Genomic DNA, 21,858 nt, shown 5'->3' with positions numbered 1-21,858 from the left:
AAAAACAAAACAACTGGATTTTTTTCTGAAGTTTGAAGACGTTTCACTTCCTCTCCAGAAAGCTTTCTCAGTTCAAAACGTCTGGAGTAATGATGAGTACCAAGCTTTATACTACTGCCCAATAAAGGCCTATTATGGTTTAGATAACATGCAGATTAAACAGAACAGGTCCACTCCTTAGTAATGGGGAGTCGTTAAGATCAAATGGCAGTGTCTTACTTAAATCTAATTTAGAATAATACATAAACTCTCAGAGATGAAATTTCCCATGAAACGGGTTGATCTATCAGGCTTTTATTTTAGTACTGCTGGGTAAGACCCACCTATTTGGCCCCACGTGTTTCTGCTGCTGTCATGCAGAACAATAAATCATGGCTCATGCTCCACAACATCTACCAACCTGTTGCTGAATTAGATTATTAATGGCTGGAGACCACCCAGCCTGCATTGTTACCTTCATAGAGCCCACATAGAACCCAGTATGTGACCCAGATGGGATTGTTGTATCCGTCACAGTTGGGACCCGCTCAACGCCCCTAATATATGGGCCGCCTATTATAGAACCCACAAAATCCTCATTTTTGGCCAAATTTTCATCTCATATTTACCCTAAAATCATATTCAGTGAATTCAAATCTGTATTCTGATGAGTTGTATAACATACATTTCATTAGTTCCTCTTTTTATGCTCTGATGTAATTCTGTAATCTTAAATGTTGTGTTTTTACTGGCTGTTAGCAGAAAATCCTCAGAATGATCAGAAATAAAGGGATGGTACCTTAGGTCTGCATTTAAATAATCTAAAGTGTTTTTCTTAGTACTGAGTTACTGGAATAAACCGCTTATTTTCTATATTATTCTCATTCATGGTGTAGACTGCATATGGGACCCATGTGTAAATGTTGCATTGCTGAGATGATACATGGCTGGAAATCATTGTGTCCTACAACATGTAACAATTATCATTTCATTGCTATAAAACCCACAAAAGTAAAATATGGCTGTGTCACGGTATTTAAATGCCTTTCCCTGCTGGGACCCACATAAAGCAGATATCTCTATATGTGATCTGAGCCTTTTCTGTAAGCTGCAGCACATTCGGCCATTTTCAGCTTTCCACCTGTAAAGGCTGTCCGCTTGTTCTCATGCCCTGCAGCACCTGAAGCGCATCATGAGTTTGTGGAAAGCCTGCTTGAAGTCCTCGTTGGACATGGTGTAGATGATGGGGTTGATCAGAGAGTTGAGGTAACCGAGCCAGGTGAAGACGTCAAACAGACCCGGGTGGAAGCAGGACTCGCAGAGAGGCACTAAGAGAGTGTAGATGAAAAAGGGCAGCCAGCAGACGATGTAGGCCCCCAGGATTATCCCCAGAGTCTTGGTGGCCTTCCTCTCCCGGGCCGCAGAGATGCGCTTCTTCTCCAGCAGCGCGTCGGACACAGTGACTTTGACTTGGTTCACATTGGGGGGGGATGAGGTAGCGTCACAGGAGGAGGCGTCGTTCGTGCCGTAGTTGAGGGAGGTGGTGGAGGCCACGGAGCCGGGGGAGTTGGTGATCAGGTGCGCAGAGGTCAGCCTCTTCCCCGGCTTGTTCTGCGCCTGCTTCAGGATGCGCTTCCGCGCCTCCACGTAGATCCGCCCGTACAGGCAGATGAGCAGCAGCGTGGGGATGTAGAAGGCGCCGAAGGTGGAGTAGATGGTGTAGAAGATGTGGTCCGTGTTGACGTTGCAGCTCGTCACCTCCTCCGCTTTCACCTGGCGCCAGAAGAACGGCGGCAGGGAGATGGAGATGGCGATGACCCAGGCGGTGGCGATCATGCCGGCTGCGCGCCCCGCCGTGCGCTTCTTGGAGTACTCCACGGCGTCCGTGATGGCCCAGTAGCGGTCCAGCGCAATGACGCACAGGTGGAGGATGGAGGCGGTGCAGCAGGTGATGTCGGAGGACAGCCAGATGTCGCACATCACCTGACCCAGCGGCCACGTCTGGACCACCGTGTAGAGCGCGCTGATGGGCATCACCAGGATGGACACCAGCAGGTCGGTGAGTGCCAGGGACGCGATCAGGAAGTTGGCCGGAGTGTGCAGCTTCCGGGACTGGTAGATGGTGGCGATGACGAAGGCGTTGGAGAGCGTGGTGGCGAAGGTGATGAGAGCCAGAGTCAGAGCCAGAGTGGCCTGGAAAGAGAGGTTGGAGCCCCGCTCCTCCGCCCCGGAGCCGGGACTGCTGTTGGTGTCATTGGTGGAGAAGTTCAGCAGATCTCCGTAGCTGGCGGGCGTCTCCATCCCTCCGCCGTCCTCCGTCACATCCCCCGCTCATCGAGCTCCAACTGACCGCTTGGCAAGCTCTCAGACCCGCATGCAGCGGCTGCCTTCCTGCTTCATGTGCAGAATGAGGGGAGCTGCATGCTCTGCGCTCAGACACGCTTCTGCCTCCTCCTCCTCCTCTTCATCCTCTGCGCGTCACCACCCGCAACAATGTTGGGTCAACTCAGAGATCCAGAGAAAGCCAGAGAAAGCATCATCCAGCGGCCGCTGCTGAACATCCAGGGAAGCTCCGCTCCTGCAAGTTCAGGGCAGCTCAGCGACTCCAGCTTTTATAGCGCAGCCTCCTCCTCCTCCTCTTCCTCCTCTTCCTCCTCCTCCTCCAGCAGCGACGGTGCAGGAGGCTCTGGTCACAGTTCAGCCTGTAGTTTCAGCTAAATAAAGGACAAGGCCGGTTAAAGGCTCTTTGTCTCAGTGCTCCGTTCATTACAGTCATTTAGCTTCTTTCTAGATTCAGTTTCTTTGGAGCATTTAAAGCACGTGTCAAAACCACGGCCCGCGGGCCAAATACGGCCCGTCAAGGCAATGTATCCGGTCCTCAAGAGCCAAAAAGGCATCTCATGTCATAAAGTAGAGGCATAAATCATTATAAAGTGTATAAAGTGGCTAAAACTGCCTCCTGGAGAGAAATTAGATGTTTTAACTGTGTAGTAACAGCATCCTGCCACTAGATGTCAGTTTTCCCACAACACGTTAGAACAACCCAGAAATGTCCATGAAGAGAAGAAGTGATGCAGAATGATGAATTTAAAGTGGAACTCACCCCAATATTAACTTTTTTTGCTGATAAATTTATACACCTGCAAGCGGCCCTTTTAATGACTTCATGATGCCTCAGTGGCCCCATACAGAAACTAGTTTGACTCCCTGATTTAAAGGAAACATTATTCATGTTTGAACTTATTTTTCTTAATACTGAGAGAATAATAAATGTTGAATCTGACTCGGTAATTTAAACATGGTTTAGGTTTGGAAAAACATGAAGTTAACTCTAAAGGACTGAAAGATTATTATTATTATTATTACTTTTGTGGCACCCTAAAAATAATGAAATGACCAGATAATACTATAGAAAGATAAGCCTGAATGAACATGGAAATTAAAAATGAAACTATATTATATAAACTAAATTAATAATAATAATTGAACTTTATTGATCTCACAAAGGAGAAATTCATTTCTGCATCTTAACCCATCCCCTGGGGGAGCAGTGGGCTGCCATGTGTGGTGCCTGGGGAGCAATCAGGGGTTAAGGGTCTTGCTCAGGGACTCAGAGTGGCAGTCTGTGGGAGTTGAACTCAGAACCTCTGGGACCAAAGCTCTGTGCTCTAATAGGCCACCACTCCCCAATTATCACTTAGAGGTTCACTACAGAGAAGATTTTTCCACAAAACAGACATTTGAATGAAAGCTGATTGATTATATTGGAGCTGATCATTTATTGAATAAATAAACTATCAGTAATCACAGTGATTTATTAAAAGATTTTGTGAAGTGATGACATGAAACAGGATAATTTAGGGTAGGAGTCTGAGATGAGCTTGAAAGTGAAGGAGCGTGGACGCTGAAATATTTCAGCTTCTCTCTGAAATATGAACTCAAAGGAATTCAAACACAACCTGGAGATCAAATAGTGGACCTAACCTCCAGGTCCACCAGTTTTCAACCAGAACCACACAGAACCAGAGCAGAGGCCCAGGGCTGGCCCACTGTCCAATGGGACATCAGCACCACTCACAGCTGGTTATTATTTACTGAGATGTGTCAAATGAAATAATTATGTTTGTAGCATCAGGTAGTAAGCCTGCTAACACAATCATCAAGCTATGAAGATTGTTCTTGGCAAATTCTTTAGATCTGAACTTAAAATGAAATCCTAGCATGCTGAAACTGTCCAATCACATTTAATATCATCCTTTGTGTCAGTTAACAGATCTAAACATTTTAGATCTATGTTCGGTGCTATGATTCAAGCACTTTGTTAATAACTACCATGGCATTGATAGTTATTGTAGTCAAAGCGGACCTGCTGTTCTGCACCTCTGACCCGCAGCAGCTTCTCCTCTCTTTGGCCTTACCTGCTGGTTCTGATTGATTCTCAATTAAAGGTAGGAGAAGGCTGAAAAAGCAGAGAAAGTAAAGAAGGAATAAAAGCTTAAAGCTGCAGAAAATTGAAATTAGACAGATGCAGGAAAAAAGCAATGTGGAGCAAATGATGAAATGCGATGCAACCCAACAGTTTGTTGCCGTTTATTTTTGTAACCAGAGAAATATTAAAGCATGAAGAACTGCAACAAGCAGCAGCGACACCTTTCAGTCCACAGCACCTGTGAGCCATTTGCACACGGTTCTGGGTCTGGCTTAATTAGCGGCTCTGATGGCGGCTCCAGCCCGGTGTGACCTCGTTAAAACGGGGGTTCACCAGACGGACGGACCCTCAGTGACCCAGCAGAACGGCTGAACCCTTTTCAGTCTATCTCTGAGGAACATTCATCACTTTCATTGTTTTCTCCTGTGTGGCGTCAGAATGGAGATCCTCAGAACATCTGCCCAGATGCTTAAACATCTGCTCCAACACCATCCATATATTCTGGATTATGTGTCACAGGCCTGAAACGCAGAGGCTGAAACTACATCTAATGCCATAAAACCTTTAAATTAGTTCTTAATTCTTTGTTTATCCACAGATTATTCAGTTTGTGTTGTCATTCTTATCTTTATCTCAGCTTTTTGTTTCCTGTTTAAATTATAATTTATAACTTCACATCATGTGATACACTTCATATATTTAAACCTCCGAATTTGTCGCATGTTCGTCACACGCCGTCAGATTTCTAGTTTGAAAAACGACTCGGACAATAAAGTAAACGATGATTATTCGCATCCCTGCTGGTTTTCCACACTTTTTCCTTCTGGTAAACAGTCTGTCTGTGTTTTTATGGATAAATATACGTACAAGTTTAACACATTTCTTAGAATCACCCCCACTCAGTTGGACATTTATTTAATTTACTCTTTATACTAGTTTTAATAACTCAATTTCTAATAATATTAATAATAATACTTTGCATTTGTAATGCACTTTATATTTATACAAATCCCAAAGTGCTACATAGTAAAACAGGTAAGTGCTACAAAATAAAAGCACATGGAGAGCATGAAAAATAAAAAGTAAAAGAAAAGATAAAATAATCAAAGACAATAAGTAAAAAAAGGGGAAGAGTTCAATAAAAGCTCTCCTAAAAGGAGGGTTTAAAGGCCACGTTTAAAAGCATCCACAGTCTGTAGGTTCCTCAGGTGGTCAGAGAGAACGTTCCACAGCCTGGGAGCAGCTGAGCAGAAAGCCTGACCTCCCGTTACGGAGCTTCATCCTCGGTGGTTCCAGCAGACATGCTGCCGTAGATCAGAGGTCTGTGGGGTGAGAAGTTCCTCAAGGTATGGTGGGACATCACCGTGGATGCACTGGTGGGTAAGGAGGCCTAGTACTCCATCCTGAGTGGGACAGGAAGCCAGTGAAGTTACCTGAGGATGGGGGTGATGTGGTCATGTTTTCACACCCTCATCAGGATCTGAGCAGCGTCGTTTAGGACGGACTGCAGCTTCTGAAGGCTTTTCTCAGGGATCCCGATGAGGAGCGAGTTGCAGTAGTCCCGCCTGGAGGAGACAGAAGCCTGGACAAGCTTTTCTGCATCTGCCGGAGGAGTGTGGGACAAAGTTTGGTGATGTTTCTGAGGTGGAGGAAGGAGGTCTTGCAGACGTGTTTGATGTGAGCCTCAAAGCTCAGATGAGAATCTATTTTAACAGCCTGGTTATGAGTGAATTATGAGGTTCTTCTCATAATTTAAACGTGCTCTTTGCTGCTGGTACACCTGAATTTCTCCACTGTAGCACAGTAAATAATCGTTCTATTCTATTCAATTCAATTCAATTCAATTCAATTCTATTCTATTCTATTCTATAAAACATGTTTTACTTTGTTTAAAAAGCCACGGGGAAATTTCTTTATTTGCAGGATTAGCTCCTCCAGACAAACCAGTGAAAAATGAGATTTCAGCATAAATCATCAGCTCCCCCCGGCGCTGGCCCTCAGGATCCAGCCTGTTGGTGCAAACCTGGCGCTGCAGACTCAGGTGGGGAGAAGCTCTGATAGATGCTCCATCGTTCACAAAGGCAGAGAGTCTGAGCCGAGCTGTTTACTCTGCAGGTGCCAGAAGATGCTGATTTACTGCCTGATTCTGGATAAACTGTTTTTCTCAACAATCTGATCAGGTTTCAGAACAGAACGAATTCTGCTGTGCAGGGTTAGGGTTAGCTGCATGTTGGAGTAGTGATTTAATTCCCCTTTGGGATCAATAGAGTGTTTTAGAATTTAATGGAATTGATACAATAACTTTAATGTCATTATATGAGATACCGTATAATGAAATGATCATGTTTTGGTCATTATCTTCTTCAGTTAATGATCCTGTGTTTCTGATTCTTTTTCCCTGTGTTCCTGTCACACGTCTCCTTACCTTCACCTGCGTTCCTCTGGTTCCTCTCTGGTTCCTCTCTGGTTCCTCCTATTTAAACCACCTGTTCCTCTCGTGTTCCCCCCTGCTGTGGCACCTCCTGCTTTATCCCCGCTTCATGTCGTACGCCTGTAACTTTGCTTTCTTACTTCATTACAAATACCTTCATCTGCGTTTCCGTCCAGCATCCACCTCCCAAATCATGACAGAAATCAAAGATGCACCGAATGCATCAATATACAACCAAAAATAAGGAAAACAAGATATAGGAAAAGTAAAATACAGATTGATAAAATATCAAAGAGACATTAATAATTCTAGCATCCTGACGAAATCTAGCCGTAGTAGCGAGGTACAGCGATGGTAGCAGCGAGACGTCTTTCTTATCACAGCTGACAGCTCTGATGGACAGAAACTATTTTGACACAGAAGGTGTGCGCTGCGTTAATCGGCAGATACCGATCCATCAGCGCATTCAGCATGCCTGGAGATCACGTGACGCGTTTACATTGTCGCTCCATCCCTGGCAGAGAGCGGCTGATAATGTTATAATACTGGGCGCCAACAATAAGCCTTTGAGTGGTTTAATTGTCTAATTAACTGATCTGACCTTAGAAAGTCTGTCTCACTGTGAGCGGGAGGAAACAGCGGTGTCTGTCTGTTTCTGCTTGCAAAAACCCACGTCTGATCTCCAGCATGTACGTCTCCACATACAGTCACCAATCACTACGCGTACAGCATCTAACTTTACATGAATTATGTTCGTCCACTGCAGCGGTGCTCAGGACTAGAGAGCTCTTTTCCTGCTGTGACGCGTTCATTAAGTGCGACAAAGCGCTGCCGTAAGATGCATGCTTTTCTGTGTACCTTTCAAACTGCGGTCTGAAGCTGATTATTAATATTAGCTAGTTTAAAATCAAGTTTTGTCCTTTTTATCATGTAAATAGAGAAAGAAAAACAATATCAAGAATCGGCCCCAAAAAAAATCGGCAGCACGTATCGGCTAGACTGTCAGAATAATCGGTATCGGCCTTAAAACCCATTTTAAATCAGTCGATCTCTAGTTCAGACTTTCAGCTGCTTGGAGACTTGAAGTGTGTGAAGAAGCTGTTTAAGTCGCTGCTGGGCTGCTGGTCGCTGTTATAATCTGTGACGGTCCTGATCTTATGGGCTTGTTGCTGTGGAAGCGTCCTCCGTGCGCTGCTCGTACCTGTGCTTTGCCTTCAGGACGCCTTTTCTGCTCACCTGTGGCCCTGAGGCGGGCCGCTCTTCCTCCTGGTCTGAACGCCTTCAGCAGGGACCGCACCGTGCCGTCCACCCACGGTTTGTGCGTAGGAAACACTCTGAGTGGGTTGGTGGGTAGGACAGCGCAGCTCCACATCCACGGCCCTTCATCCCCCGTGTTATTTAGCATTAGCTGCATGTAGGCAGTTTGTAGGCAGCAATGATGACAGAGCTGATCCCAGATCAGGGAGAGTACAAAGTCCAGGTTACTTTTGCAGCTGGGCACCAAGAATGTTGTGAACGTAGATTGCCAGACCTCCACCTTTCATCCACCTTGCAGCCTGCTAGCTGTAGCGCAGCGTCAGGGATGCAGTGCAGCCACGTCTCCATGAAGATCGCTACACAGCTGTCCGTCTAAAGGTCCATTCATACCCTACGTTTGGCCTACATGTCCGTATTTCTGTCCGTACGTTCTATCCGTTGACTCCTTCATACCTCCGTCCGTTGAGGTGCGCAATAACCAATATTTCCTCTAGGTGGCAGTGCTGAGCGCCAATGATTTGTCACTGATCAACCATGGCGACGGTCCAAGACGTGATTTTGTTGTATTTGCTCCATAAGTAAACTTTTTGTTTGTCCCTGTGCCCCGGACACGACACATCATATGTGTGGGTTGCTGCAGACGAGCTCCGCAAGTCGTTCCTCGAATCCCGCCATTGTTTAAAACCCAGAATTATAACCTTCTTCGTGATTTTGTTGACATTTTGTACTACAAACTCAACAGCGCCCCCACCTCTTCCGGTAGTATCGCTCCGTATTGATCCGTTTCGTCCGTAATCGTAAGCTCCCAATTTTCGTGTCAAAGTACGGACGGAATCGACGGTTAGAACGTATGAAACACTCCACACGTATCCGTCTTTTACGTGAGGTATGAATGGGCCTTTACGCGAGGCGATGCCCAGACGTTCCTCGTCCAGATGGTTGACCAGGAGAAGACCGGGCAGAGCTGATCAGTGTAGATCAGCTGTTAGCCTGGTGCATCTGCTGCAGTTCAGGTGGAGTAAAGTTTCAGAGCGATCCGTACCTCTCCCATGGATTAGAGTTTGGAGTGTTGAGAACACGAAAGAAACACAAGCAAAGCACTGCAGCCGCCTGGCCTGCACCACTGGAGACGATGGACTTCAGAAGAACCCACCTGACTCTGCCCCCCCCCCCCATCCTCAACAACACACTGTTTCCAGTGGATCACTTACGATTCCTAGGAACCACCTTCTCTCGAGACCTGAGATGGTCCTCACGCATTGACACCATCTGTAGGAAGGCCCGGCAGAGACCAGCCCTCCTCAGGAGCTGCTGCTCATCTTCTCCACCACCATCATCCAGTCTGTCCGGTCTGTCCTGACCTCTTCCATCTCTGTGCGCTTCAGCTCCTCCAAAGAACCTGACAGGTCCAAACTGCAACAATCAGATCTACAGAGAGAATCGGCAGAACCTTCCATCCATCCAAGACCCGTACAGGTCCTGGATCAGTAGAAGGTTATTCAGACGTCTACCTTCAGGGCGGCGCTAGAGAGCGCTGATGGCTGAAACGAGCCGACCCAGAACCAGGTTCTGCCCCCAGGCTGGGTTCTGATGAGCAGCTGCTCTGCAGGAAACAATCAGCATTTTGCACCAACCCCAGTATGTAAGTATGTACAGATACATGTATGCGGGTCAAACAAAAAAACAAAACACTGATTTTGTACATACTGCGACTTTTCTAACATTTTCTCTGTAAAATGTTTGTTTAAATATAGCTATATTAAATATATAAATATATTGTAGCTGCTGACTGCTTGTCTGCCTGTTTCTCACACGATGCAAATGCTGGTTTGTTCCCACAAACCTGCCGCATAAAGTTCATTGTGATGCATCCAGAAATGGCATTCTGCTCCAGGAAGGACAGAGGCGTCTGGGATCATCTGTGCCGTATGTATGACCCTCTGCAATGCCGTTTCATCTGCTGCTCTGCTTCCAGCATGCCGCAACGAGATGCAGTCAGTGAGAACATGATAGGAGGACATGAGCAGCTTCTGCTTCACAGAGAACCTGCAGGAAGTGCAGATGATGCTTTGGTTCCCTGACCATGAGAAAACTCTGTGCAGGAGCCACAGTCCTCCTCAGTCTGTCGGAGGTGGACGATGACCTGCAGGGTTTCTGTGGCGTTAAGAAGCAGGAACACTCCAATAATAAGACAACAGGCTCATCTTGATGGTGTTCTCCTGATAGCAGGACATTTTAATCAGGCACATTTAAAGTTTGTGAAATGTGGCAGCAGAGAATCAAACATATAAGATTATATTTACTTCAACGTTCCCCGTGCTTATGGAGCAGTTCCTTAACCCCATGTTGGACAATCTAGCCTGGATGAGCGGAGAAGCTCGCCCTCACAGACAGCAGATCAGGAGTCCAGTATTATAGAAGAAGAGCTTCACAGCAGCCAAACGATAAAACCAAAGGAAACTAGCAGAGCGTCTCTCCAACAACAACCCTCGTTAGATCTGAAGGGAATGAATGCCGCCATTATTAATACCCATAATGCCCTGCTGTGAAGGCTGCTGTCTCACTGACAGAGGAGCTACCAGCTCCTAAAAGTCAGTAAAGTTGTATTTGCATAGCACCTTTCCCAGATAAAAGTGATTCAGAAAAGAAGAGTAACCATAAACGTTAGTTAAAAGCCTGTCTGTGTAAATCTGCTTTAGCTGTGTTATGAAGACAGCGATGGAGTCGCCACGTCAGAAACATTTCACTGTGGGGCCGGAGCGGCGTGGACGTAGGCTGGTGAACCTGAGGAGGGCCGCCGGGCCTGATGGGAAACCCTCGACCGTCCTCAGTGGAGAGAAACTGGCAGACATTTTTAAACTTCTCCTCTTCCTGCCTGCCTCAGGAATACTTCCTGTCCCAGGTAGACCTGAAGCTGCAGTCCATCACGCCACAGCAGACTCCCACCTATCCTCTGTTTCTGTGTTTTCATCATCCTCTTCTACTATTGAATTATTCTGTTAATCTCTTTAATATCTACCCCTTTCCATTATCAGGAGTCAAGAGTCTTTATTTTCAGTATGTAACTATAATGACATTTATTATCATTGTACTCCTTTTTAAATCCAGCATTCAGCATTTAATATTTAATGGTAGTCTTTATATTTTTCTGTTTGGTAAGTCCCTCCATTCGTTTTTCCATCCAGGCTAATTAATATTTAAATGAGCCATCAGTGCAAACACTGAGAACCACTTCAGGCAAACCCAATAGACTGAATTTCTTTTAAAAGATTGGACATTTCTTAAGTTTGCAGTTTTAAACAATTACTGCAGCAATGAGACAACCAGCATGCCACACGTTTGCGTAGAAACAGACGCTGAGTGTTTGTGCAGATAATGAGGCCGAGGTTTTAATGATGGCTGAAAGAGGCGGCCATGTTTCAACAGCTTCCCTCTCAAAGCTGGAGAACACTAGAAAATGTCACTCAGGAAACTTTGAAAAGGTTAAACCTCCACTGGAAGTCAACTCTGCTAATTTATAGCTAATTAGAATAAGATTAACCCAGAAACAGGAAACAGCGTCGTAACTTTAGTTTCACTCAGTTAACTTCAGGTGGAGCGCCCGGCACAAACTGGTGATGTTGTCCTTATTAACCCAATTTATATAGTTTTACATAATAAAATAGGTTCATCCATCCATCCATCATTCATTCATTCATCCATCCATCCATCCATCATTCATCCATCCATCCATCCATCCATCATTCATTCATTCATCCATCCATCCATCCATCCATCATTCATCCATCCATCAACCATCCATCATTCATTCATTCATCCATCCATCCATCCATCATTCATCCATCCATCCATCCATCCATCATTCATTCATCCATCCATCCATCATTCATCCATCCATCATTCATTCATTCATTCAGCCATCATTCATCCATCCATCCATCATTCATCCATCATTCATTCATCCATCCATCATTCATTCATCCATCATTCATCCATCCATCCATCATTCATTCATCCATCCATCATTAATCCATCCATCCATCATTCATTCATCCATCCATCCATCCATCATTCATTCATTCATCCATCCATCATTCATCTATCCATCCATCATTCATTCATTCATTCATTCATCCATCCATCCATCCCTCCATCCATCTATTCATCCATCCATCCGTCCATCATTCATTCATCCATCCATCATTCATCCATCCATCATTCATCCATCCATCCATCATTCATTCATCCATCCATCATTCATCCATCCATCCATCCATCATTCATTCATCCATCCATCATTAATCCATCCATCATTCATCCATCCATCCATCTATTCATCCATCCATCCATCCATCATTCATTCATCCATCCATCATTCATCCATCCATCATTCATCCATCCATCCATCATTCATCCATCATTCATTCATCCATCCATACATCATTCATCCATCATTCATTCATCCATCATTCATTCATCCATCCATCCATCATTCATTCATCCATCCATCATTCATCCATCATTCATCCATCCATCCATCCATCATTCATTCATCCATCCATCATTCATCCATCCATCATTCATCCATCCATCCATCATTCATCCATCATTCATTCATCCATCCATACATCATTCATCCATCCATCATCCATCCATCCATCCATCATCCATCCATCCATCTATTCATCCATCCATCTGGATTTAATCATTGTAACGTTTTGTCATCACACCTTGTTGATGCGAGGAGCTGCCAGGCTGGATCCATGTTGGTTGTGTCTGTGTAGTTATTAATGTGCGTTATGTCTGCCTCATTATGGTCACACATAGTGACAATAAAGTTCTTGATAATCAAGACATTTTATCCGACTTTCTGAGGGGAAAGTCCCACTTTAGTGGCCTTTAAAGTTGGTTTTCCATGGAAAGCTGGGATTTCCTACTGGAAAAAACTCACTACAGCTTTAAAGGACATTTATTAGAGATGCCAGGAACAAAACAAAGATGTCATTTTAGAATCTAACCTTTAGTTTTAGTTTTCTGAGGCAAATGGAAGGCACCAATGGCTCCTCTGCACCCAGAATCTCATTCCAGTAAATACAGAAAATATTTACTATTGGCTCCTTAATTCTCTTTATGTTTATCTAATGCTTGAGAATAACTTAAATACTTTCTGATGTGTTTTTGTTGTTCCGATGAAGCTGAATGAATTTTCCGACATGGTCCTCAGGTTAAACAGAACCTTTAAGCTCTGAAGCAGTTTCCTGTCACGGATCTCGGCGGAGCACCACCGGGAGAGGACCGTCAGCTGGCCGGTTCCGTTACAACTACCGATGGAGGAGGGACGGAGCACCGGGAACGGTACTGATGACGTAGCTAGCTGCTGTAGCAACGGAGGCTGCGTTAAACATGCCGGTTACTGAGCTGCTCCTTCCGGCCGGGCTAGCTAACGGCTCGCTAGCTTGTAGCAGGCTTTAAGTGGAGAATCAAATATAGTCGTTAAAAAACTTTAAGTTTCGCCTCAAACTAAGCGAGGTTGCTTTTATTTGTGCAATGAAGCTGATGTTTTTCACACGTTTGCTAGGAATGAGTAACTCCCCGTAGAGCGCTAGCAGGTTGGCCGCCATGTTGGCAGGGAAGCGGCTGGTTTGTTGCCGCCATGTTGGGGGAGGGGGGGGGGGTGTCCCGGTCCCGGTCCCGGTCCCCCGGTCCAGGCGCTGCCTGCTTTAGGGAGCCGGTGTGCCGCGGAGAGGGACGGGCCGGTGACCGGGCCGGTGACCGGGCCGGTGACCGGGGCGGTGACCGGGGCGGCGTCGTCCTGCCTCAGCGTGTCTGCTGTTGCCTCCAGTCTGACCGTTAGAGGCCATATCTTTATTTAAAAAGCGCTTAAAAACAGAATGCTGTGCAGCGCTGCAAACTTAAACACATCCAGTAAACACTGAAATAAAAAGAGAATGTGTAAAAAGACCCTAACGGCAAATAATAATAGCGTTTTAATAATAATAGCGTTTTAATAATAATGGGGTTTTAAGGCGAGTTTTAAAGGTGGGCAGAGAAGGAGCGTCTCTGATGTGCAGGGGCGGTTATTCTAGAACTGAGGACCAACAACAGAACCCCCCCCCCCCATATGACACGACGGCCCGGTCCAAGAAAGTCAAAAAGGGCAAAAAGCCGCCGGCTTTACTCTGCTGCGGTCAGTCTGAGCCAGAACTCTCCTGGTTTTTAATGTCAACGAGTTTATTCCTGGTTAAGGTTTAATAATAGTAATAAATACAATGTAAGATAGGAAATAGCTTTATAATCCCACAGCGGGGAAACCCAGACATATTTACACAGAGTGGAACAAAGTGCCTCCCTAGCTAGAAAAGCAGTGGCTCAGCAAATAAGCAGCCCTCTGAACATGATGCAGGACTGAGAGGGTGAGAACATGTGGGGGGACCTTCAGCTGGAGAACTGCTGCTGACCAGTACTTCCAGATGTTCTCCAGACCATTAGGAACCAAAAGAAAGGAGGCCTGAAGCTCCCTGCTCTGTCTGCTAGGGTCCAGCCGGGCCGCCTGGCTCCTCACGCAGGCCCAGGTGGCGGTGGCGGTGGGCGTCATCAGGAGCAGACCCCCTGGCACCAGCGGCCGGGAGCACGCCGAGGAGCTGGGCCGCAGAATGAGGAGGCAGGAGGCGGCGTGGAGGGAGACGGCCCAGGTGCTGCGGCAGGAGGTGCTGAGGCTGAGGCAGGAGCTGCTGATGTCCAGGAGCCTGGTGGAGGCAGAGAGGAGCAGGCAGACGACAGGTGGGTGAGAAAGGAGGAGCAAGGTGGTGTAACGATGAGACGGCTGCTCTGGTTCTATTTCATCCCTACTGACCGCCAGAGGCGGTGCTTTAAGCACTGAATGATCATTCTAGCGCATGCGCAGGTCGAGTACTAATGACAACAAAGTCACCTGTGACCTGCCGGGACCCACATGACTCTAAATAGTCACGTGGGTCCCCGGCGTTCAATCCCTTCGTTCTTCTCGCGCGCAGGTCTGGTCGTGAGAAGCTGACTGCTTCTGTGTTTAGCACGTGCTAAACCTAGCTGCTTGTTGCTGGTAGCCCCGTGACGGGGTTTGGTAGGAGCTGCGGGTAAGTCTCGCCCTCCAGGGGCTGCACAAGCTGCTTTCACCTTACCAGATCTGCGGTCGCAGCGACATGAACTGGTAAGTTTTGTTCTTTTCTCAGCAGTAGTTTACTGCTCGCGCTGATTTACCACGGTAATTTTGTGGTTCTTTTTACTCACCAGTAGCGTTGCTGCTCGCGTTGAGTTCATCCTTAGTTAACAAGCCGACTCGCTGGTGGCGTTTCTGCTCACGCTGTGTTCGAAACCTCTAAGGGAGTTTTCCTACAACAGAGTCGCCGGTGGCGTTTCCTGCTCGTGGTGACTTCTTGTTGGTGGCGGGCTGATCACGCCTTCAGCATTATGATGCTGGAAAATTTGTGTTGCTCGACCTGTCTGGCTCCGCTTCAGCCCGACGACGGGCATGATTTGTGTCCCTCCTGTCTTGGTGTGGAACATCTCCGGGAGGCGCTGTCGGATGACGCCTGCCCCAACTGCTCCGTCATGCCCCGGTCGGTCAGGCTGAGTCGGTTGGCTGCGCTGCAGCAGCCTACCAACTGGGTCTACCGATTGGGCGGGCGCTGTGCCGCATAGTCTGTTGCCACCGGGAAAGACGATGTGCAAACGGCCAACTGTGGCTGCACCTTTGGTGCCGGCAAAACGAGCCAGACAGACTGATGCAGGGAGATTGTCCACAAGAGTGGATCATCTCACCTCGGAGCTGGCCGAAATGAAGGCCCTTCTCCAGTCCTTTCAGGCTGGGGGTGATGGCAGCGCGGCTCTCCCTCCCCAGCAGGATGAAGTGTCAGTCATGGATGATGATGATGCTATTTCTGTGGCGGCCTCTGGCACCCACTTCTGTGAGGACCTCCAGGAGCCGGGCTCCGGGGCCTCCGGGTCTGATTCCATTGCCTCCCAGGAGGATACGGGGGAGTCTGTGACAGCCGCCATCCGAACGGCTCTTGCCCGTTTACATATTGATGTTCCTCAGACCCAGCCTGCAGCTTCCAGCGCCTTCTTTAAGCGCAGTAGATCAGAGACTGCCTTTGTGGTTCCTCCCTCTGGGGAGTATATACGGGAGCTGCATGCTTGCTGGTCAGACACCAAGGCGCTTTCACGTCTGACAACAGATGGCAGGGTCCTGGCAGCTATGCAGGAGGCACCCAGGGTTGGCTTGGGGCAGATGCCAGTGGTGGAACCTGGCATTGCCTCTCTTATTGTCCCACCTGATGAGGTTTTGCGGCCCAATGCGCGTTGTCCGCGCCCTCAGTGTCGCATTACTGACGACCTTCTCTGCAAGGCCTATGACTCTGGGGCCCGCATGGGCCGGATTGGGAACTCTCTCTCCCATCTTATGTTGGCCCTGTCTTCCTCACTGGAGTCTGTTCCACTGGACCACGCCACGCAAGGCCTGGTTGATGCATCTCTGCAGGCCTTTGCTCTCATGACTAGAGAGCTTGGACGCACACTGTCCACGCTGGTTCATGCTCGCCGCCAGGTCTGGTTGGCGCAGTCGCCTCTTACTGATCCTTGTAGGAGAACCCTTCGGGCCCTGCCTGTCGTTCCGGGGGAACTTTTTGGCTCTGCAGCACTGGAGGCCTTGGACCGTACAGCTCAGGCCTCTAGAACAAGGCAGCAGCTGGCAGGCCTTCAAAGACGTGATCGCCAACCAGTCCGCACTTTGGCAGCTGCGGGTCCTTCCCGGAGGCCTTCACGCCCATCTCTTTCCCTTGAGCCACAGGGGCTGGTACCAGCCCAGACATCGGTCCAAAGGCCTGCTCCAGGTCACGGAAACCAGGCTCAAGGCCAAGCTGGGGCGAGGTCATCTCGTTCCTTTCGAGCCATGCAGTCTTGTCGGCGTCCTCCCAAGCCTTCAAGGGGCCGTGGGGCCCGCAGATGACGCCTTAGGGCCTGCGGTCGGTTGTTTTACCCCAGGACAGCTCGGCTTCTGGGCTGCCCACACCCCAGATTTGTGGGTGTTGTCCACACTGTCCAGGGGGTACCGTCTTCAATTCCGCCGCAGGCCACCCGTCCCTGGCCGGGTCAGGATGACTGTGATCCGTGACCCGGTGAAGGCACAGGCACTAAACCAGGAAATCTGAACCTTGCTGGCCAAGGGCGCTATAGTGCCTGTGGACCCCCTGCGGGATCCAGGGGGCTTTTATTCAATATATTTTCTGGTTCCGAAGAAGACTGGGGGCCTGCGTCCAGTCTTGGACCTCAGAGGCCTGAATGCGTACCTGAAGGTCATGCCTTTTCATATGCTGACCATCAAGGAAGTATTGCAGGCAATTTCCCCGGGCGATTGGTTCACTTCAATAGATCTCAAGGATGCCTATTTTCATGTTCCAATCGCTCCGCCACATTGGCGGTTTCTTCGTTTTGCCTTTCAGGGGAGGCACTTTCAGTTCAGCGTCCTTCCGTTCGGACTTTCGCTGTCTCCCAGGGTGTTCACCCGATGTGTCGCAGCGGCCCTCTCTCCTCTGCAGGCACAAGGAATAAGAATCATCCCTTACCTGGAAGACTGGCTCATTTGTGCCGCAACACGGAACCAGGCAGTCCGAGATACCCGGTTAGTGCTCCATCATGTGGGATGTTTGGGCTTGCAGGTAAACATGGAGAAAAGCAGTCTGACTCCCTCACAGCAGACTGTCTTCCTGGGCATTGCCATGGATTCTGTGTCAATGACCGCTTGCCCGTCACCCCAGTGGGTGAACAGCGTATTAAGCATCCTTCCGGAATTCAGGCGTGGCATGGCACCACCTCTTGTGCGGTATCTTTGCCTTTTGGGTATGCTTACAGCCGCATCCGCCGTAGTGCCCTTGGGACTGCTGTCATTGCGGCCCCTCCAGATGTGGTTGAACAGCTTCGGTCTGGACTCCACACGGAACACTCATCATCTCAGACGACTTCGGGTGGGGCCTCAGTGTCTTCAGTCTCTGTCCCAGTGGAGGGTCAGGGCGTTTATGACGACAGGGGTTCCGCTCGGCTCCCTCCCGTGTCGTCGGGAAGTTGTGTTTACGGATGCATCCTCCACAGGCTGGGGTGCAACCTGGCAGGGCCAAATGGCACAAGGGACATGGTCCCAGCGGCAGAGCAGGGAATACATCAATGTCCTGGAATTACAGGCTGTACTTCTGGCTCTTCAGAGCTTTCTCCCAGGCCTGCAGGGAAAGCATGTGCGAGTGAGGTCAGACAACACTGCTGTGGTTTTTCACATCAACCACCAAGGGGGTACCAGGTCAAGGAAACTGTTGTGTTTGATTCAACAGCTGCTAACCTGGGCAGCTCCATACTTGGCCAGCCTCAGAGCAGCCTACATCCCCGGGCCAGAGAATGTGCCAGCAGATTTTCTATCCCGCCAGAAGCTGCTTCCAGGAGAGTGGAAGCTTCACCAAGAGGTAGTGGAGGACATCTGGAAGGTCTTCGGCAGGGCGGACGTGGACCTCTTTGCCTCAAGGGACGCATTTCACTGTCCCCTTTGGTTCTCCTTGGACGACAGCAGCCCTCTGGGCCACGATGCGCTGGCACACGACTGGCCCCGGACCCTCCTTTACGCCTTTCCACCATTCAGTCTGCTTTTTCAGACTCTCCTAAGGGTACGCCAAGAAGGGCACAGGGTTCTGCTGGTAGCACCCTTCTGACCAGCGAGGACTTGGTTTCCTCTACTGCACGAGCTCAGCTCCGGCTCGCCAATGCGTCTCCCCTGCAGGACGGATCTCCTTTCCCAGCTGGGGGGTCAGATTTTGCACCCACGTTCGGCTCCAGCTCTGGATTTGGCTCCTCCAAGGCCGGGGTCCACTTTCTCGAGATACACTGGGTCAGTAGGGCATACAATGGCTAATGCGTGGGCGCCATCCACACGAGCCTGCTATGATAACAAGTGGGCTGTCTTTGCAACCTGGTGCCGTAATAAAGGGCAGGACCCGGTGAAGTGTTCAGTCTCTGACATACTGACCTTCCTGCAGGAATTGCTGGATCAGGGGCGGTCTCCATCTACCTTAAAAGTATATGTAGCTGCCATTTCCTGTCGGCATGTCGGGCTGAATGGTTGCACGGTGGGCTGAGACAAGGACGTTGTGCTGTTTATGAGAGGTGCTCGGCGTTTGCATCCACCCAACCGCCCTGTGGCACCGGCATGGGACCTTTCTCTGGTGCTTGAAGCTCTTCGATCCCCCCCATTTGAGCCCCTGGCATCAGCAGACCTCAAATGGCTCTCACTGAAGACAGCGTTCCTTTTGGCGATGGTTTCAGCAAAGCGTGTGGGTGAATTGCAGGCTCTCTCGGTGGCCGAGCCCTGCTGCCGGTGGAATCCTGATGGGTCAGGTGTCACACTGTGGCCTGACGCAGCGTTCATTCCTAAGGTGTCACTGGGGGCGGACGGTAACCAGCCACTCCATCTTGCTCGGTTTGATACGGGATGCCCCTCCGAACCACTGTGCCCTGTCCGTGCCCTTGAGGCATATATCAATGTCACGGCATCCTTCCGAAAGACAAATAGCCTTTTTGTTTGCTACGCCGGCTCACGGAAAGGTCAGGCACTTTCTAAGCAGCGACTGGCATACTGGGTTGTGGATTTGATCTCCAAGGCTTATGCCTTGCAGGACCAGCCTCTGCCAACAGGAGTGAAGTGCCACTCTACAAGGGGCATGTCGACATCGTTTGCTGCCATGACTTCTCCTGGAAATCACAGAGTACCTTTACTCAATTTTACAGGGTGAATGTGGCTGCGCCTCATCCCCTTCAAAGAATTCTGGAGCAGCATACATCTACAACACGTTAGGTGAATGTTCCTTGGATGTTGCTGATTCCTCGTGACCTTGTTGACATAAGTCATCCAGTGATTAAAGCACCGCCTCTGGCGGTCAGTAGGGATGAAATAGAACGAAAGTTACTGCTGTAACTACGGTTCTATGAATCCCGGATGACCGCCAGAGTGCTTGGTCCCTCGGAATCTCTGCTTTTCACGAGAAGAACGAAGGGATTGAATGCCGGGGACCCACGTGACTATATAGAGTCACGTGGGTCCCCGGCAGGTCACAGGTGACTTTGTTGTCATTAGTACTCGACCTGCGCATGCGCTAGAATTATCATTCAGTTCTTAAAGCACCGCCTCTGGCGGTCAGTAGGGATGAAATAGAACCGTAGTTACAGCAGAAACTTTCGTTCTGATCCACAGTCAGTTTACCGGGGGGGGGGGGGGGGTCTTCAGCAGAGAGTCAGTGCTGCTAAAGCTGCAGCTAACCCTCCAGCTTTAGGTCCACGGCTGCCTCCTGTTTTCAGGAGGTGGCAGTTCAGTCTGCTCCTTGTCTCTTCAGAGCTCAGACCAACGTCTCTCTTGTTTTCACTCAAGCAACAAAAAGCTCCGGCTCACAGCAGGAGATCAGAGCGTGTCATCTAGATCTAGAGTGATAAACCAGCTTCAACACGTCTATCGGTAAAAACGGGAGCAAAAGCCTCCAGCTGCAGGGGCCCCAGAGGCTGGCAGGGGCCCCAGAGGCTGCAGGGCCCCAGAGGCTGCAGGGGCCCCAGAGGCTCTGAGTTCCGTGTGGAGGTGGAGGAGAGCGAGAACGTTGGGGTTTACGGCATAAAAGTGATTTAAAGGAGACGCAAACAAAACAAATCCTCATTCAGCGTTTTCTTCTCTGTTGCTGGTCATACATCGATTTTACTTCCATCAAGTATGGCGGAGCACACTGGCCACCAAAACTTAAAATATATATATATATATATTAGGGCTGGGCAAGTTAACGCGTTAATTTCGCGTTAATTCATTAGACTATTAACGGCGATATTTATTTTATCGCGCATTAACGCATGTTGGCTCCCATGTTTCAGTCAGTGTCTGTCAGCAGGCGCGCTGACTGCAGGCGCGCTGTCACGGCACACTCCTCCTCCCCCTCCCCTCTCGTACATGGCTCACAGCGGCGCCAGCCAATCAGCACGCAGGCTCAGCCTGGCCCGCCCACTAGCTCTCACACAAACTTAATACACAAACAGCTGAGAGAGACCGCAGCAGCGAAAAAACAGGGGAAGTAGCACCGTTTGGCTTTATTTTAATCCCGTAAATGAAATCAAGCTGTATGTTTTTGTAAAAAGCCGGTTCATTTCAGTGGAAACACAACAAATTTATCTAAGCACGTGAAAAACATGAAAACGTCGAGCCCCAGAAACGAGAGAGGAGACGAAACTTCTCTCACTGCCCCGACAGACCCACAGACGTCTCTGACTGAGGCGTTTCAGTCCTCTCAGGGAACATCCAGGTAGATCAGTGGATGGATGGATGGATGGATGGATGGATGATGGATGGATGGATGGATGGATGAATGGATGTTACTGGAGCCCACACATACATGTATTAAGACCTTGAAAGAACCCAGTACAATATATTAAAAGTGTTTATTTAAGATAAGATACATTACTAATCCTTTTTTTATCCCACGACGGGAAATTTATAGGATTAAGCAACAGGCATGTGCACACAACATAACAAAATTACATAAGGATTGAAATATATAAGAGGTGGATTAGCAAAAAACACTGAACATACACGTTATTATTATTATTATTATATTATTATTATTATTATTATTTAATTGTAATAATAAAATAAAACCACAAAACCAAAAGGTCAACAGTTTCATGATACATCAAGCTTAGGGGACTGGCTAATATACAG

General features: G+C 48.4%; 2 protein-coding genes across 2 annotated transcripts; one reads left to right on the top strand and one right to left on the bottom strand.

Moving 5' to 3' along the window:
- Positions 1–136: 136 nt before the first annotated feature.
- Positions 137–2,798, bottom strand: LOC105921810 (5-hydroxytryptamine receptor 1B). Its single transcript, XM_036130574.1, has one exon. It carries the CDS (start codon positions 2,278–2,280, stop codon positions 1,144–1,146), a length of 1,137 nt encoding a protein of 378 aa, XP_035986467.1. The 5' UTR covers positions 2,281–2,798; the 3' UTR covers positions 137–1,143.
- Positions 2,799–12,978: 10,180 nt separating this feature from the next.
- Positions 12,979–15,773, top strand: LOC118559856 (meiosis-specific protein MEI4-like). Its single transcript, XM_036130383.1, has 5 exons — positions 12,979–13,183; positions 13,321–13,451; positions 14,631–14,876; positions 15,110–15,117; positions 15,591–15,773. The coding sequence occupies exons 2-5, from the start codon at positions 13,424–13,426 to the stop codon at positions 15,771–15,773; spliced, it is 465 nt and encodes a 154-aa protein (XP_035986276.1). The 5' UTR covers positions 12,979–13,183; positions 13,321–13,423.
- Positions 15,774–21,858: the final 6,085 nt, after the last annotated feature.

Source organism: Fundulus heteroclitus, unplaced genomic scaffold (assembly GCF_011125445.2).
Source record: "Fundulus heteroclitus isolate FHET01 unplaced genomic scaffold, MU-UCD_Fhet_4.1 scaffold_36, whole genome shotgun sequence".
Taxonomy (NCBI): domain Eukaryota; kingdom Metazoa; phylum Chordata; class Actinopteri; order Cyprinodontiformes; family Fundulidae; genus Fundulus; species Fundulus heteroclitus.
This window is presented reverse-complemented; position numbering and strand designations above follow the sequence as displayed.

Excerpts from the sequence above, each read along its gene's own strand:
- LOC105921810 (XM_036130574.1), bottom strand. The coding sequence starts at position 2,280 with ATGGAGACGCCCGCCAGCTACGGAGATCTGCTGAACTTCTCCACCAAT.
- LOC118559856 (XM_036130383.1), top strand. The coding sequence starts at position 13,424 with ATGGAGGAGGGACGGAGCACCGGGAACG. Across the intron at positions 13,452-14,630 it reads GGGACGGAGCACCGGGAACG|GGTCCAGCCGGGCCGCCTGG; the intron begins GTACTGATGACG and ends TCTGTCTGCTAG.